At 57.6% G+C, this 15109-nt stretch overlaps 1 protein-coding gene across 1 annotated transcript in view; it reads right to left on the bottom strand.

Moving 5' to 3' along the window:
* Window positions 1-15109, bottom strand: part of COL27A1 (collagen type XXVII alpha 1 chain) — a 134341-nt gene that overhangs the window by 30456 nt on the left and 88776 nt on the right. The window contains 9 exon segments of the mRNA XM_032307703.1: window positions 1465-1518; window positions 3425-3478; window positions 4470-4523; window positions 5460-5513; window positions 6573-6626; window positions 6895-6939; window positions 7022-7066; window positions 7617-7670; window positions 12634-12687. Of these exon segments, the coding sequence (XP_032163594.1) occupies window positions 1465-1518; window positions 3425-3478; window positions 4470-4523; window positions 5460-5513; window positions 6573-6626; window positions 6895-6939; window positions 7022-7066; window positions 7617-7670; window positions 12634-12687 (468 nt within the window).

Here is a 15109-nt window from a genome sequence, read left to right on the forward strand (position 1 = left end):
ATGCAGCCGAGCTGGAGAGGAGAGAAGGCAGACGGATGGCAGACAGGGGGCGCTCTCGGCCTTGCAAGAAAAACCCAGGGCAGCTGGGGAGCCAGCCAGGAGCCTGTCCCAGAGCCACCCTAGTAGACAGGGAAGCCAGGGACCCAGGGCAGCTATGGGCATGGGGCAGTGGGCATACGGGTCTGGGGACGGGGTAACTGAGGGCCACTTATCTGAGGTCACATGGAGAGTAAACGGGTGACAGAGGGAATCCTGGGATGTGGCCCTTGGGCCCTTGTGTGAGGAGCTGACTCAGTATGACAGGCCACCCTGGAGACAGCCCACCTAGTACTGGGCCAGGGTTAGGGCTGGGCCAGGGCTGGCAGCCAGGGACAGGCTTGTGCTAGATGTGGAGCTGGTACGTCGGAGAGGGACCCCCGCCGGCCTCATAGTGCAGGGGAGCCCTGCAGCTTCCTGAAGGTGCCCGCACCCTCAGAGGCATCTACGGGACGTGGCCGGGCTGAGTCAGGCACAGTGAGCCCTGGGTTTGAATTGTGGATTCTCCACTCACAGCCACAGACTCTGGATGAGTGCACTTCTGTGTCCTTCGGAGCCTCAGCCTCCACACCTTTAGAACGGGTGCATGGTGCAGAGAGGGAGCCGAAGCTTGGGTCTTATCTGTGCCAATTACTGGCTGTGTGTCTTTGGGCAAGTTGCTTAACCTCTCTGTGTTTCAGTTCCCTTATTTAAAGACAGAACGTGGGGCGCCTGGGTGGCTCAGTGGATTAAAGCCTCTGCCTTCGGCTCAGGTCATGATCTCAGGGTCCTGGGATCGAGCCCCACATTGGACTCTCTGCTCAGCGGGGAGCCTGCTTCCCTTCCTCTCTTTCTGCCTGCCTCTCTGCCTGTTTGTGATCTCTGTCTGTCAAATAAATAAATAAGTCTTTTAAAAAAAAAAAAGACAGAACTTACCCCACAGCATTAACTGAGGTGTTACATAAACAAAGGGCTCAGCACAGTACCTGATATACTGGTGACTGAGCCCACCATGAAGAGTGGCTTACAGGTCATGGGCGGTGATGATGATGATTTTCCTGATCTTTTAGGATGTTTGCAAGATAACAGAGAGCTAAGCTGCTGGCTCTGGGTCTAGCCCTGAGCAGGCTGTCCAGACACTACCCTTAACCGAAAGACGCTGTAGTTTTGAGAAGGGTAGCAGTGAGGAGTGGAAGGGGGGATGGCTCCTAGCCCCGTCTGAGCAGGGCAGGAGGCAGTGGTGGGCAGGGGAGTGTATGGGGGGTGGGTAGGTGTGTGCTTGCCATAGGGGCTGGAGCTCTGGTCTCAGAGCTGTATGAGAACACAATGCTTCCGGGGAAAGCTCAGGTCTTGGATGTGAGGGGAATGCAAGCAGAGGTAGAAGACGGTTCCAGAACACACCCCTGTCCCCCCACCCCCTGCCCCCCGATCCCACCGCAAGACACTCACCTTCAGTCCATCAGGCCCTGCGGGGCCACTGTCACCCTCGAGGCCTGGCTCTCCCTGGAAAGGGTAGTGGGGAAAGATGAGACATTCCCGGGGATGGGGCCCAATGTGCTTTTACTTCCTCCCCCTCCTTGGGGCGGGACCCCAACCCTGCTGTCTCCGGGCAATATGGCGCCAGAATGCCCGGCACACAGAAGATGCCCAACAGTGGCTGAACCAGTGAGCGAGCCGGGGGCTGGGGGGTGGCTGGGGTGCCCACTGCCTGCTCTTCAGAAAGGAGGAGCAGACCCCGAAGCCCCAGCCTGTCTGCAGGGTGGGTCACCTGAGGGCTACCCCAGCTCACCAGTTACAAAGTGTCCTAGTTAGTTGGTTGGCTGGTAACTCGGCTGCTCAGTCGTTAAGGCTCTGATGTCATACAGACCTCAGTTCCCCCGCTGGGCTCCCCATTCGCTGACGGTGTGACCACAAGCAAACTGCCTAGCCCCCACGGGTGGCTATTTTCTCATCGGAAGGTTGGGCTGGCACCACTTCCTGTGAGGGTGCCTGTGAGGCACAGTGTAGGCAGCCCACGAATGGCAGCCATTTGACATATCGTTTCGGCAGCTGCAGGGAGCTCCCATGGAACTCCCCGTGGAATCCCATTTCTCAGATGTGGAAGGTGAGGCCGGCCTTAAGACTTTCCGGCCAGCAACTTCGAGAGCGATGCCAAGACCCTGAAATCCCCATCTGGCCCTCAGCTAGGTTCTCTGCCTGCAGCCCCCGCTCCAGTGATGCCCCTGGCCTTCTGAGTCCTCGAACTGGCTGTCAGATTAGTTTGGGTCTCTCTCGGCTTTCAGAGTTCCTAGCTGTGCAGCACCCGAGCCTGAAGGGGCCTCAAGAGGTCATCAGCGGCAGGGATGACAAAGGCACCACAAGCGTGGAGACACCATCCTTCTTGGGCCCGTGGCAGATGTCACTAATGGATCTACTAGAATGTGGTTCCGTAAGAACACGGCCTCCTGTTACTCGTTGCTCGGTTCCCAGTGCTTTGAGAGAAGGGCCAGGCACACAGTGGGCATCGAGTGAGTGTTCGTCACTCTCATTTCTACTGTGCCTAGATGGAACCTCAGAATCCTTCTTAACACAGCACTCGAAGAAAACCGTACTGATCAGTCTTTGTTGACACACAAGATTTACCATCTTGGGGTTTCGGGCTGCACATGCATCCTGCCTTGCCATGTGGTCTTTCTTGCTCCTTCCACATCTTAACTCAATTTGCGGCGCCTCGGTTGACTCCGGGCAGGGGGAGCACGAGGCATTGGAAAAACAGGGGAGATAAGAAATGAAGGGCACCTGCCTCTGGTGCCCCCAGGAACTGAGGCCCACACTAACGCCCCCTCCCACTGGGACCCCACCTTCTGCACCTGGCAGATGCTACAGGATGCCTGCTCTGTGCCCCTCCCAGTACGCCTGCAGCCACATTTGGGCAAAGACTGCATAAACTGGGCATGGAGCACAGAGAGGTGGACAGAGAGGCATCCCAAAGCTTGTCAGAGGAAGGCAAGCTTTGTGGGTTTCTTTTCAGAAAAGAGAAACATAACCTCCCATGGAAGAGTTTCCAAGGATGATAACAGGTGTTTTTCAAAAGTAAAAGTGCTGCAGGCCATTTAAGTTTGGATTAATCCAAAAGGAGCCACTGTCTTGGCTGCTGGCCTTCTCAGAGCCTTGAAAATGCTTACTGCTAATGTGGAGAGGGAACAGGGAACATGCAGTGAATCCCAAACACTCTGACCACAAGATCGTTTTCTTCCAAGAGTGCCTCTATGTTGTGGAAATGCTGGCTCAGCAAGAGAGAGGAGATGAGGCTATAGGAATTCACCGTCTCTTTCTCCCAGAGGCTCAGGGAGGTTGAGGAAAGCCCTTCCCCCGACCCAAGTGCCCCACAGGTGACTTTCCAGGAAGAATGAATTTGCTTTTGACTTACCCGCTGCCCAATGAGGCCCTGCTCCCCAGGGGTGCCCAGAGGCCCAAGGTCACCCTAGGAGAAGCCAAACACAAGTCCATGGGGGTGGGTAGGGCCAATCCCAGCCCTTGCTTCGCTTTGCTGTCCTCACCAGCTCTGATTTGGGTTGGGAGCTGGGGAAGCCCCTCCTTCCCGAGAACCAAAGCGACACTGCAAAATGCCAACCAGAGCCCCTGCTCCAGGCCCCCCCGGGCCGTGTGGGTCTCAACACTGAAACCTCACAACAACCCTGCCACAGAAGGGATCTTCTTTTACGAATGGAGAAACCAACGCTCGGGGTCACATCACTAGCCCAAGCCCATGAGGCTAAGAAGGGACAGATTCAGGATCCAAACCTGAGTAGTTTGGCTCCAGGGAGGACCAGAGGCAGGGATGGCAAATCTGTGGCTGACCGCCTTCTTTACTCTCCCTGAGAGCCTTGGAAAGAAACCCAAAGGAGGAAGAGGCCCGAAATGAACCAGAGTAAATGTCACCTGTCCCCACAAAAGATCACCACATGGGGATTTCTAAACTAGTCTCCCTCTGGGCCAACGTCTGGGTCGGGGGGTGGGTGCCAGGAGGAGGGGGAGCGCCGAGCCCCCAGCCCTGCCCCAATCCGGACAATCCCATTTCCGTCTGTTTTAGATAGGCCGCACTCTCTTCCACAACAGAGCGGGGACAGGGCTCTCCCCAGAGCCCAGGCATCAATGGGCGCCTGTTTCCCTTGCAGGTAATGAGGGGCTCGGGGACTGAAATGCAGATGGTATCTCGGGAGGCCAGGAGGTGCGGCCGCCGGGGCGTGGGGCAGGTGCCAGGGAAAACACCACTGGGCAGGGGGCCGGGGTGGGGGCTCCGGGTCGGCTGGGCCCGCCACTGTGGCCGTAGCCAGGACCCGCTCCCCGGCCAGAAACACAGAGAATTCATTATCCCCACACAAGAAAGGCCCGTTTCTCTTCCGTGGGGAGGACGTGGCCGCCAGCTGGAAGCTGGTTTCAACAAGTCAATTTTCTCTTTCATCCTGCCTTACCTTCATCCCGGCTTCCCCAGGAAGGCCCGGCTCTCCCACTGCACCGGGCGGCCCCTGCAAGAAAATGCCATTGGTCCCTCCTACAGCAGGGGTTGGCCTCGACTGTAAGGGAGGAGAGTAACTGAGGTTGCCCCAGAGAGGGCAAGGAATGTGCCTGAGGTCACACAGCAGGAGAGACACAGAGCTAGGAGTAGGCTGCCGGCCTTCTGGGAGCTTGGGGCTGGGACCACGGGGCGGGTGGTGGCTGCGCCCAGGGCCCTGGGATGAGCCCTGGAGGGGGCTCCGAGGCTGCTGGATCTCTCTCCTTCCCCACGAGTGTGGGTTACCGCATGAGGAGCCCCTTGGCGAGCGCAGGGAGGAAAATAGCATGATTCACAGAACAACGGGGGAGGAAGCCGACCGAGGCTGTATTCAGGGTGGACGGATCCCTGTGCTGTACTCCAAAGCTGGGCCAGGATGCCCACGGGGGGAAGGGGTCCGAGTCATTCCCAGTGGCATGGCTACAGCCCCTGCACGAAGCTGCAGCTCCGCTTCCTTCTCTAAGGCAGAGGGGTCTGAGGCCCCTCTAAAGCGCATGCCCTGTAAAAGACAGGTCCTGCAGGCAAACCTCGGTGCTGAGCAGAAGTTCCCACAGAGGCGGGGAGGCAGGGGGCACTGCTGCTTCCCTTGGTGGCACAGAAGAGGCACTGCTAACCCACCGGAGGGTCCCGGCACCCCTGCAGGCCATGCACTGCCCTGGGACCTGGAGCCCAGCTCCTCCCCCTACTTTATTAGCATGGATCTGCTCCCCCTACTTTATTAGCATGGATCTGCTCTCCTGTGAGCGGGGGTGGGGGGGGTGGGGGGGGTGTCTACCCTTCGGTTTCTGCAGGACATAGGACACGACCATTTCCCAGGCCAGGCCTAGGATCCCCCAGCAGAGGAGGGCCACGAGGTGCTGATACCGCCCCAGCAACATCACAGGACAAGCAAGGGGCCCTCAGCACTCACCTTGGGGCCCATCTCTCCCGGAGGACCAAGTGGCCCCTGGGGTCCCTGAGGGCCCTGTAAGACAGACAGACAGACATACAACAGTTTGAGAAGGTAGCCTGGGTCCTCTCTGGGGCCTGAGGCCCAATAGTACAGTGTGCAGGGGCAGGTAAAGGAGAAAGTCCAAGAACCTGGGACCCTGCTGCCATGCCCCCCACCACCTGCCTTGCCGGGACCCACTGTCTGCAGCTCCTCCCTCACCACCGGTCTCCTGCCTCTCCCTCAAACCATCTGTACTGTCTCCTGTTTCTCTCCCTCAAACTCAGGGACCCCTCTCCCACTCAGAAACCTTCCAGCCCTCTGAGCAGCCTTGCTCACTCTGTTCCATCTGTCTGAATGCCCTTCCACCCGGGATCCACCTCTGGAAACCCCCATTCGGCTCCTGGTCAATTCACTGTTCAAATCAGGTCTCCTTGAGCCTATCAATGTGGGACTGTAGCACGGCCCCAGGGGGCAGGAGCCTCCTGTCCCCCCCCCCCCCCCCCCGCCGCCCCACCACAGGGATCCCTCCTCCTCTGTCCCTTGAAGCTGTCCTCTCCTGTCTCTCGCCAGAGGTATCACTCCACTGCCTCCTCAAGGGGCGTCCTGACACTTGGGCTGTCCCCCAAACCTGTCCTTCCAGGGAGACCTCCTGAAGGGTTATCTTGGTTTCAAACCCCTCACTGGCTCCTGTCCAGACCCTGTAATGCCCATACTCGGTCCCTTGGAGACCTGAATACTATGTTCCTTCAGCTTCTCATTGGGCTATGCACCCTGTATACATTTGCTCATTTCATCTTTACAACAGGATGGCATGGTAGGGACAACTATTCCTGATTACATGCAAAGAGAAAAAAACACTAGGCTGGAGGGTAAGTGAGCTTAGACGCCAACCCAGAGCTCCCGAGCTCCCTGGCCAGTGCCCCTCCCTACCCACCCCCCACCCCCAGGCCTGTGCCATCAGCGTAACAGAGGCCTGGCCCCGTCCCTCTCCAACCTCCTTGGCTGACCACATCCCACAATCCCAGGCAGGAGCCCAACTGGGACCAGCCCGCCAGGGGCAAAGAGGCCAAAGAGGGAGGAGCAAGCACTTACCGGTTCTCCTGGGAGGCCCTTGGTGCCAGGGGGTCCTGAGGGGCCCGGGATGCCCTGCAGAGAACAAAGTGACCTCAGTCCCTCTCTGGCCTCCTTCGTCCTGTATGGAAGCCTTCACCGTGTGTGAGGGGCCCCACTCCCCCACCCGCCACGTGACCCAAGGGGAGCCTGGGTCTCGGGGGAAAGAGGCAGGCCAGAGGGTCTTCAGGGCAGCATGGGCAGCCGGAACCTGTGTGGTTTCCACGGCACTGCGGGAACTGGGTACCGCGGCTCTTAGCTCCCGGCAAAGCCCCTCGGAATTTCCAGAACTGGTGCTACTTACGGGGAAGCCTCGCACGCCCGAGGGCCCGCGTTCACCAGCCGCACCCTGGAAGCAGATTTGGGGTCTTAGAGGCACATATGGGCCGGCAGGGAGCGGGGAGGGGGCTGGCAGCTTCGGCCTGACGTACCTGCTGCCCGGGCTGGCCCGGTCTGCCCTGCGGTCCGGAAGGGCCCTGCGGGAAGCAAAGCAGATGAGGGCAGGAGACGGTACGCGGGGGGACACCTCACGGACACAGGACCGCACTCCATGGGAGATGGAAGGAACCCCTGTCATCACCAGACCCACCCCCTCTCCCTGTTGTGCAGGTGGGGAAACTGAGGCCTGGCAAGGGGAGTGGTTTGCCATAGTCGTCATCAGCTCTGGAGAACCAAGGACCCCTCACTCCTGCTGGGAGTGGAAGCAATCTCAGCTCCCAGGGGGGCTCTGGAGAGGACAGGGAGCCCCAGGGTAGGGGTCAGAGGGCACCCGAGGTTCCCTCCCACTCTCTTTTACTCCTGCCTCCTCTGGCTCCCTCTAATTCACGACTCTCTCTCTGTGCTCCTTCTCCCCAGACCCCAGGCTCAGGCTCCAGGACCAGGAGGAGCGGCCCGTGATCCCCCATCCTCTCTTGGACTCCCCACCGCCCCCAGGGGCCTGGCACTGAGGAAGGTGTGAGCCTTGGTGCCCGGACTCCTGACCCAGCGTGGGAGATGTGAGGAAGGGGCAGCTCATGGGGTTGGTACCTTCAGGCCCCTGGACCCCTGCTCCCCGGCTGGTCCATCTGGTCCTCGGGGGCCCTGGAATAGGAAAAAGGGACTAGCATTGTGGACAGCAGGGGTCTCCCTCGGGCTGGGAACCAGGAGGCAGGGCTGCCCAGAGCCTCGGGCCTCTTCCAGCACAAGCCTGGGGCTCCCTTCTCCTCCTGTTGTGCGCACGCCCCCACCCTAAGGCAGGTCTCCCACGCGCAGCATGCCTGCTGAGATGGCGAGGCACAGGGGGACTCCGCTAGAGGCCCTGATGTTCTGGAATAGGGCTGGGGGTGCACCTGTTGAAAGAGACTTCGAAGGTCAAATAGCCACACACCTCAGAATCAGGTAGGCCGAGGGCTGGATACATGTGGCCAAGTCACCACAGTTAGCCCCTTGGACTCGGCTGCTGCACCCTCTTCCCCAAGCACACGTGAGGCAGAAACAGGTGTCTGAACCACAGCCCTTGGGGGACACTGACAGCGAAGGGCCCCGGGAGGGTCGGCATGTGGCTCAGTGTGCAGAGCAGATGTGTGAGTTGTTCTGACCCTGCTCACAGATGGAGAGTGACAACATGCACAGGGGCAAGAACAGGGCAGGGCACAGGCATCTGTTCCGTGGAGTCCTAGACAGCAGCCTTATTCCTTTGAAAGCTGGGAGCACATCCCCAGCACCCCCCGAGGCAGGTCCTTCCCCCACTGCACAGATAGGAACACTGAGGCCCAGCCAAGGGAAATGACTTGTCTAAGGTCCCTTAGCACACCAGCAGGTGCATCCCCTCCGCGGTTCTACCCACTGGCCCAAGTGATCCCCTTATGGGGACTCCTACAGAGACACAGGTGGGACGGGGTCCTCTGGAAAAGGCCCCCTGTAGAGACCAGTGCGGTCTTTGTCCTGCAGGGGACCGGAGAGGTCATGGTGGCAGGGAGATGGAGAAGGTCTCGTGCAGACGGCTGGCCCACCCTGGCCTGGGAGTTGGAGGCCAGCCACAAAAGGGGACCGGGAACACGGCTGGGTGGGGGTGGGGGAGAGGGATGAGAAAAACAGCATGAAGAAATCATTTCAAAGTTGAGCGAGGAAACTTTCAATTAGTAATTGAGCCAGAAAAAGCCGCACTCCTCTTATCGGCTACCTGGGGCTCCCATGGCTTTAAATATTGCCTGATGGATTGAATAAACCTGGACCGGCAACCGTGCTAAGCCTCAGTCATCTTGTCTCTGAAATGGGGATGAGAATCTCTCCGTATGGCGAAAGGCAAGGCACCTGGCCTCCTGTCAGCACTTGGTAGTAGCTGGCCTTGCCAGAGGAGGCAGCAGCGTCCCCCACCCCCCGGGGCCGGTGACACAGAGGAATGGCCTGGAAGATCTGGATTCAGTCCCTTCCTTAGGACAGGCAGCTCAGAGCAAGCTACAGAGAACCAGCTGAGAGTTTCCATAGATCCAATACAACAGAAGATTAGCTGTGGGTGCTAGTCCTTGTTCTGTGGCTGGATGGCTGTGTGGCCCCAGGCAAGCCCCTTCCTCTCTCGGGGCCCCCCTCTCTCAGATGGACATAATCAGACCATGTGTTAGACTTTCCACTCCTGGTTTGTGGACAGGTGCCTGGTGGAGATGGAGAGAGACTGAGGTGGGGACATCCCAGGTCTTAGGAGCTGGGACAGAGCCTGAGCTGATGGGGGGGCATCTGGGCTCTCCTGAGAGATGGCTTCTGGCCCCTGGCCTCTGTCTCTAGCTGAGCCATAAACTTCCCTGGAAAGGATCACTCTGGGACTGCAGGGAGGCCCAGAGGTGTTAATAGTTTGCTGTGAATCACATGGCACCGTATTTATCCCAGGAATCCAAGCCTTTCTGAGAGAAAGTTTATGTCATATACAATAATTGTAGTAGCAACAACAGCAGCAGTAATGATACTGAAAGGTGTTATCCTCATTTTACCATAAGGAAACAGCCCATGGTCACACTGCTGGAAAGTGGAGAAGCCAGAATTGAGCCAGAAGCCCATTTCTTTCCACCAAAATCTGTCACTGCTTAGCAGTGTGGGAGTGAGCTCCCCGTCATGAGGGTGTGCAAGTCAGGGATTAGAGAAGTCTGCCATGATGGCTGTGCCTGGAGCAGGATGTTGGAGAAGATGATGTCTAAAGTCCCTCATACCTGGGAGATTGCAGTCCTTTGGGAGACCAGAGAGCTCAAGGAGATGCTGGCGTTGCTTGGGGGAAATAGGGCGAGCCCTTGCTGTATAGAGGGAGGAGGAGGCAACGGAGCCCCAACCACCCTCGATCCCTGGCTCCCCAGGGCAGGGACAGGAGCAGAACAGCCGCACATACTAACCCTTGCTCTGGGCCACTCTACATCTCATCCTGTGTCCCAAGGGTACCCCCATCCTGTTCCTTCCTTCTTCAAATGAATACAGGCTAGTCATCCCTGCTGGAGGCAGGCCTGGGTTTCCATCAGAACCATATGTCTGTACTCTTATAGCCATTCCCCAGGAAGATGTTCGCAGTTGAAGCCAGGGTTATCTTTCACCCAGGCTGGGACAGAAAATGCGGTCAATTGCAGCTCTTGTGACAAAGGGATGGACGATCTAAGGGAGGTGCTCACCATGTGCAAGGCGCTTGCCAAGGGATTTAATCCCATGGCCATCCAGAGAGGTCAGTTCTGTGGCTGACCTCAGAGAGTCAGAGACAGTTGCTCAAGGTCAAAGAGGAAGAGCCACAATTCGAGGCCAGGTCTGCTGAGCTCTTACCCCATTCATGGGAGTAGAGTCCAGTGTCAGGCATGTGAATCTCAGAATCCCTCAAAGTGGTTAGTGGAGGGAGATAGTGGAGTCTCCCAGGTAACGGGGCTTTTAGACATTGTCCTCTCCAACACCATGTCCCAGGCCAGAGCCTTGATGGCAGGCTTCTCTAGTCCCTGACTTGCACACCCCCTCTGACGGGGAGCTCACTCCCACACTGATAAGCAGTGAGTGGTGGTGCTGGGGAAAAAAACCCCAAAAAACAAAAAACAAAAATGGGCGACCTGCTAATGTGAGTTCAGATTCTGGATCCTTACAACCTCCTCCTAGTTTCATCTGCTAAGCCTTACAGAAGTTAAGAAACTGGCCTGAGGTCCCAGAACTGGTAACTGAGAAGGCTGAGATTTGTCCCTGTCCGGCCCCAGATCTCCCACTCTTCCAACTGAGGTCTGTGGACTCAGACCCTGTCAATAGTTCTACCAAGAGCCGAGGGCCTGAGGACCCATCTTGTCCTCTCCTGCAAATCAGCAGGGACACAGGCAGGTCCTCATACCCTCTTCATGGCACATATGGGGAAACCGAGGCTTGGAGGGTGGCAAGGTCTGGCTAAGATCACTTGGCAAGCCAGTTGCTACACACGGGACTGCCCAGAACTGAGCTCTTTTGCAGACAGGACGGCTGCCCCTCTAGGTACCTGCCCCCCAAACACACACCGTGAAGTGGCCAATGGTGGACTATTAGGCCGGGGACCCAGGGGGCTGATCCCACTGGTTTTGCATTCCTGCCAAACCCAGCAGGGGGGAGGAGCTCATGTTCCTGAGGCCTCCCTCCCAGCCCTGGAGACTTTTGATGTGGTTGGGAGCCTGGGTTTCCTCAAGCAGGACAGACATTCTTGCTGCCAGAGCTGAGAAGGGGTGCTAGAGAAAGCTGGGGGAAGCTCGGTGAGTTGAGGACCTGAATCTCCAGCTAATCTGGCTTCCTGGGGCAGGAGGCCACGTGCACAGGGTCAAGGTGGAACAGGCTGCCAATGGGCCTGGGTCCACTTGCAGAGACGAAGGACATGGCAGTGGGAGGGGCCCTGCTGGGCCAGAGGAATGCCTCGTAATCCCCGCCTCTCCCAGGCTGACTCCTGGCCATCTGGTTTGGGGGAAAATTTAAAACCACTTGAAATTCAGCCAAGAGGAGACTAATCACAGATCTCCCGTATGCAGCTTGGATATCAGGCCTGGGCTGTCGGCTCTACCTGTGCCGTCATGGCTCCCTTCTACAAGGCTGCCTCGCCCGTATATGGGTTGGGGGCGGAGAACCACTCCATCAGCCCTCCCTGCACAACTGAAAATGAGACTACCTTCAGTATGCAAAAGAGATTCTCTGGGTTCAAATCCCAGCTGGGGCACTTTCTCACTGTGCAACCTGAGACAACTGACATAAGCTCTCTGTGCCTTAGTTTCCTTGGGTGTAAAAGGGAATGAAGCCTAGCACCTTCTTTGTAGAATAACGAGTCAATATATGTGTTAGACAGCACCTGACCCATAGCAAGTACCAGCGGTGACTTCTGGTGACTGTGTTCAGGCCAGCCCCTGCTGAAAACCTTCTGTGGCTCCCCACTGCCCTGGGAGCACAGCCCATAGGCCTAACTGTGGTTTGCAGGCTTGCTACCTGCTAATTCTTGGTCTCATCTCTCTCCGCGGACCCTCTGTGGAACCAGTGGGGGCCTGTAAACAGGCTGTGCCTTCTCTCACCTTAGGGCTTTCCCTTGCCTGGAGCCTGGCACCGGCTGCAGGCCCCTCGTCTCCCTGAAGCGTGCTCTGATGCCCTGGACAGGCTCCCAAGCCGCTTGTGCTTCACTATGCACGTACCCAGGACCCAATACTATCTCCTTGACTTGCTTGATTGAGCCATGAGGGCAGGTGGGGTCACGCCTCTCCCTTCCTCCAACAGAGCCTCCAACAGTGACTGGTATACAGCTGGCGCTAAATAATTGGTGGTGGAATGAATGGATGAACAAATGGACAAGACGCTGGTACCACAGAGCCTGTCTGTACCCATGGAATGGCAAGGTCTGGTGTTCGGAAATGGGCTGGAGAAGACGAGCTGGAAAGGGCAGGGGTGGGGGGGGGGGGGAGTGCCAAGCTGACAGCCAGGCCCTGGATGAGCCTAAAACCCTGCCTGATGCCATGAAAATCACAGGTCTCAGAGCTGGGCACAGGGCAAGGATAGGAGGTTGTCTGTCAGGCAGCCCCTGCCACTGCCAGTCTCCTGGAGGCTGGGCCCCACTTACCTGGCGTCCCTTTACTCCCCTCATGCCTGGTGGGCCTCGAGATCCTGGAGGGCCCTGTGGGGAGGAGAAAGAGTTTGGAGAAGCCGCCTTTCCGGTAGCAAGGGCAACAGGGAAGGCTGGGAGTGTCGGGCAAAGCTGGGTGCACATAGAAGGAATTGGCCCAGGGGGAAAATCTGTCCCCCTGGAAGAAGCCGCCCATGGGCTAGAACCCTGAGCACAAGTCAGTGCCCTGGGTTCAATGTGGTGTGCCTCCACGTCTCCCAGGCATCTGCTAGTAAGGAGAAGCCTCCCAGGATGGGTGAGCCATTTCCTTCTGCACCTCAGAATCAACAACGGGAAGCTAGCATGACCTCCTAGACCAAAGCTCTCCTCAAGTGCCCATTTCCCCTTTTCCCTTCCACCAGCGAGGAGACTATGGCTGTCCATGTCGCCCCCCCCCCCCTCAATCCCGAACATCACCTGACAGCCATCCAGAAGGTTCTGACCAGGGCAGAGAGAGTCAGCCCTGGGGTACGAGGGGGAAGAAGCAGACCACAGTCCCCAGGTGAGGGAGGGAAAGGCAGGGAGAAGGGAACAGGGCCTGACCCAGGGAAGCTGCCTGTTATATCTGGTTTGACGCAGGAACGACAAGACGCCCAAGGGGGAGACAGGGAAAGAGGGAAGGATGACACGGTTGTCTCTGTTCTTTGAACTCTCAACACCGGCACGGCACAGGCCTATGACCAGAAGCGAGGGATCTGTTGGAGAAACTACGAACCGTCTACAATAAAAGAGGACAGAGGGTTGACGAGAGGAAGCGGGCTGCCTGACGCCAGATGTCTCCTCCGGGTTCGGACCCCAGTGGCATCCACCAAGCAGCGCCTTTACCTACGGCCGGCCGGCCGGCCAGGACCCCTCCAGAGCCTCCCAGCTCGGCAGCAACTTCCAGGCTGGGCGTGCTCCTTCTACAAGCAAGACACAGCTTCATTCCCCTCCAAATACCAGAGAGAGGCCCAGCTCCTTTTGGGGCCTCGGGAACAACTTGCTGTTCCCTTTTCTCTCTCTCCATGGCCTTGAGGGGCCCAGGTCCTCAGTCAGCTGCTGTGGAGTGGAGGGGCTGATGTGTGGGGCCGGCTTCTAATCTGCCCCTTGTCAGCAGAGCAAGCAGGGCGTGGACCCTCGCTCAGCCCCGTAAGAAGGCAGAGCTGACTCCTGGATGGCGGATGACAGGAACATTGGGTGAGAACGAGCCATTTTATAGCGGGATCTCAGACTGCAGAAGGCACGCAATACGTCACTGGGAGATTTCAGGAGCCAAGTCTCGACTCTGAAGCAGAAGAATAAAGGACACAAAAGGACCAACTGCTTCCTCAGAGAACCAGGTTCAAATCTCTGCTCCGCCACTTCCTAGTTCTGTGACCTTGGCAAGGGATTTCAACTTGGCAGGCCTCAGTTTCCTCATCTGTGAAATAGGGTAAGAAGAATTTCTAGCTCCTGGACTTGCTGGGAAAAGGAAATGACATGGGAAGTCCTCAATAAAGGATAGCTCTCAGCTCTCTCAGTGTGGGAGGGGGCCAGAGACGGGAAGTCTGACTGGTCCCCCACTCCTGCGGCCATGAGGATAATGATCTCAGCGGGCCTCAGCAGGCTGAGAGAGAACATGGATTTCACGAGATTGGAAAAGTGGGAAACTGCTCATCAGACCTGAACAGTGTCATCAGAAATGTCACCTTAGCGGCAGTAGTCTTACAGGAATGGCGGTAATTAACCTGCCTAGTAAACAGCAGTTACCACTACTCCCGGTCAGTAGACACTGAGCGAGGCAAGCAGCTGGCTAAGCATGACTTCATGCACTGATGGCACGGCTCTCTCACAGCAATCTCATAACGGAGTTTCATGCTGGCTTGCCGATGGGGAAACGGAGGCACAGAGAAGCCACAAATACTTCCAACAATCACCCAGTTGGTAAGCGACCGGGAGTTCACTCACAGCTGTCTGATTCTAAAGTCAGATTTCTGGACCTCAGTGCTACCCTGCTTCCCCTGGCCAGCCAGGAGGAGCCCCAGGAGGTCCAAACCATCCGCTCCATAGGGCAGCAGGAGCAGGTCAGGGGCAATGGAGGGGGGGGCGGGCATAGAGCAAGCACCACGTGACTGCTTCCACTCACTCTGAGCCCACCTCCAGAGCAGTGGCGAGTGCTGAGGACACAGCAGAGAGGAGGTCGGGGAAGCCCTAGAGGTAAGGGATTCGGAGGAGGCCAGGAGCTTCCTCCAGTGCACTGGCTTGGATGGCCCCCCCGCTTTCCCACCTCCCACTGGGAGCAACTCCATTCGAGGCTTTCCTGCTCCCACTGGACAGACGCGGAGACTGAGGCCCAGGAGGCTGGAGTGCGGGCTCTCCTTGCACCTCTCTGCTTTGAGTTTTCTACCTCATCGAAAGGATTATGGGGGACAGATAGAGCCACCTGCTGCTCAGTACCTCTGTCTGGGGATGACGG

The sequence above is a fragment of the Mustela erminea genome, chromosome 12 (assembly GCF_009829155.1).
Source record: "Mustela erminea isolate mMusErm1 chromosome 12, mMusErm1.Pri, whole genome shotgun sequence".
Classification (NCBI taxonomy): domain Eukaryota; kingdom Metazoa; phylum Chordata; class Mammalia; order Carnivora; family Mustelidae; genus Mustela; species Mustela erminea.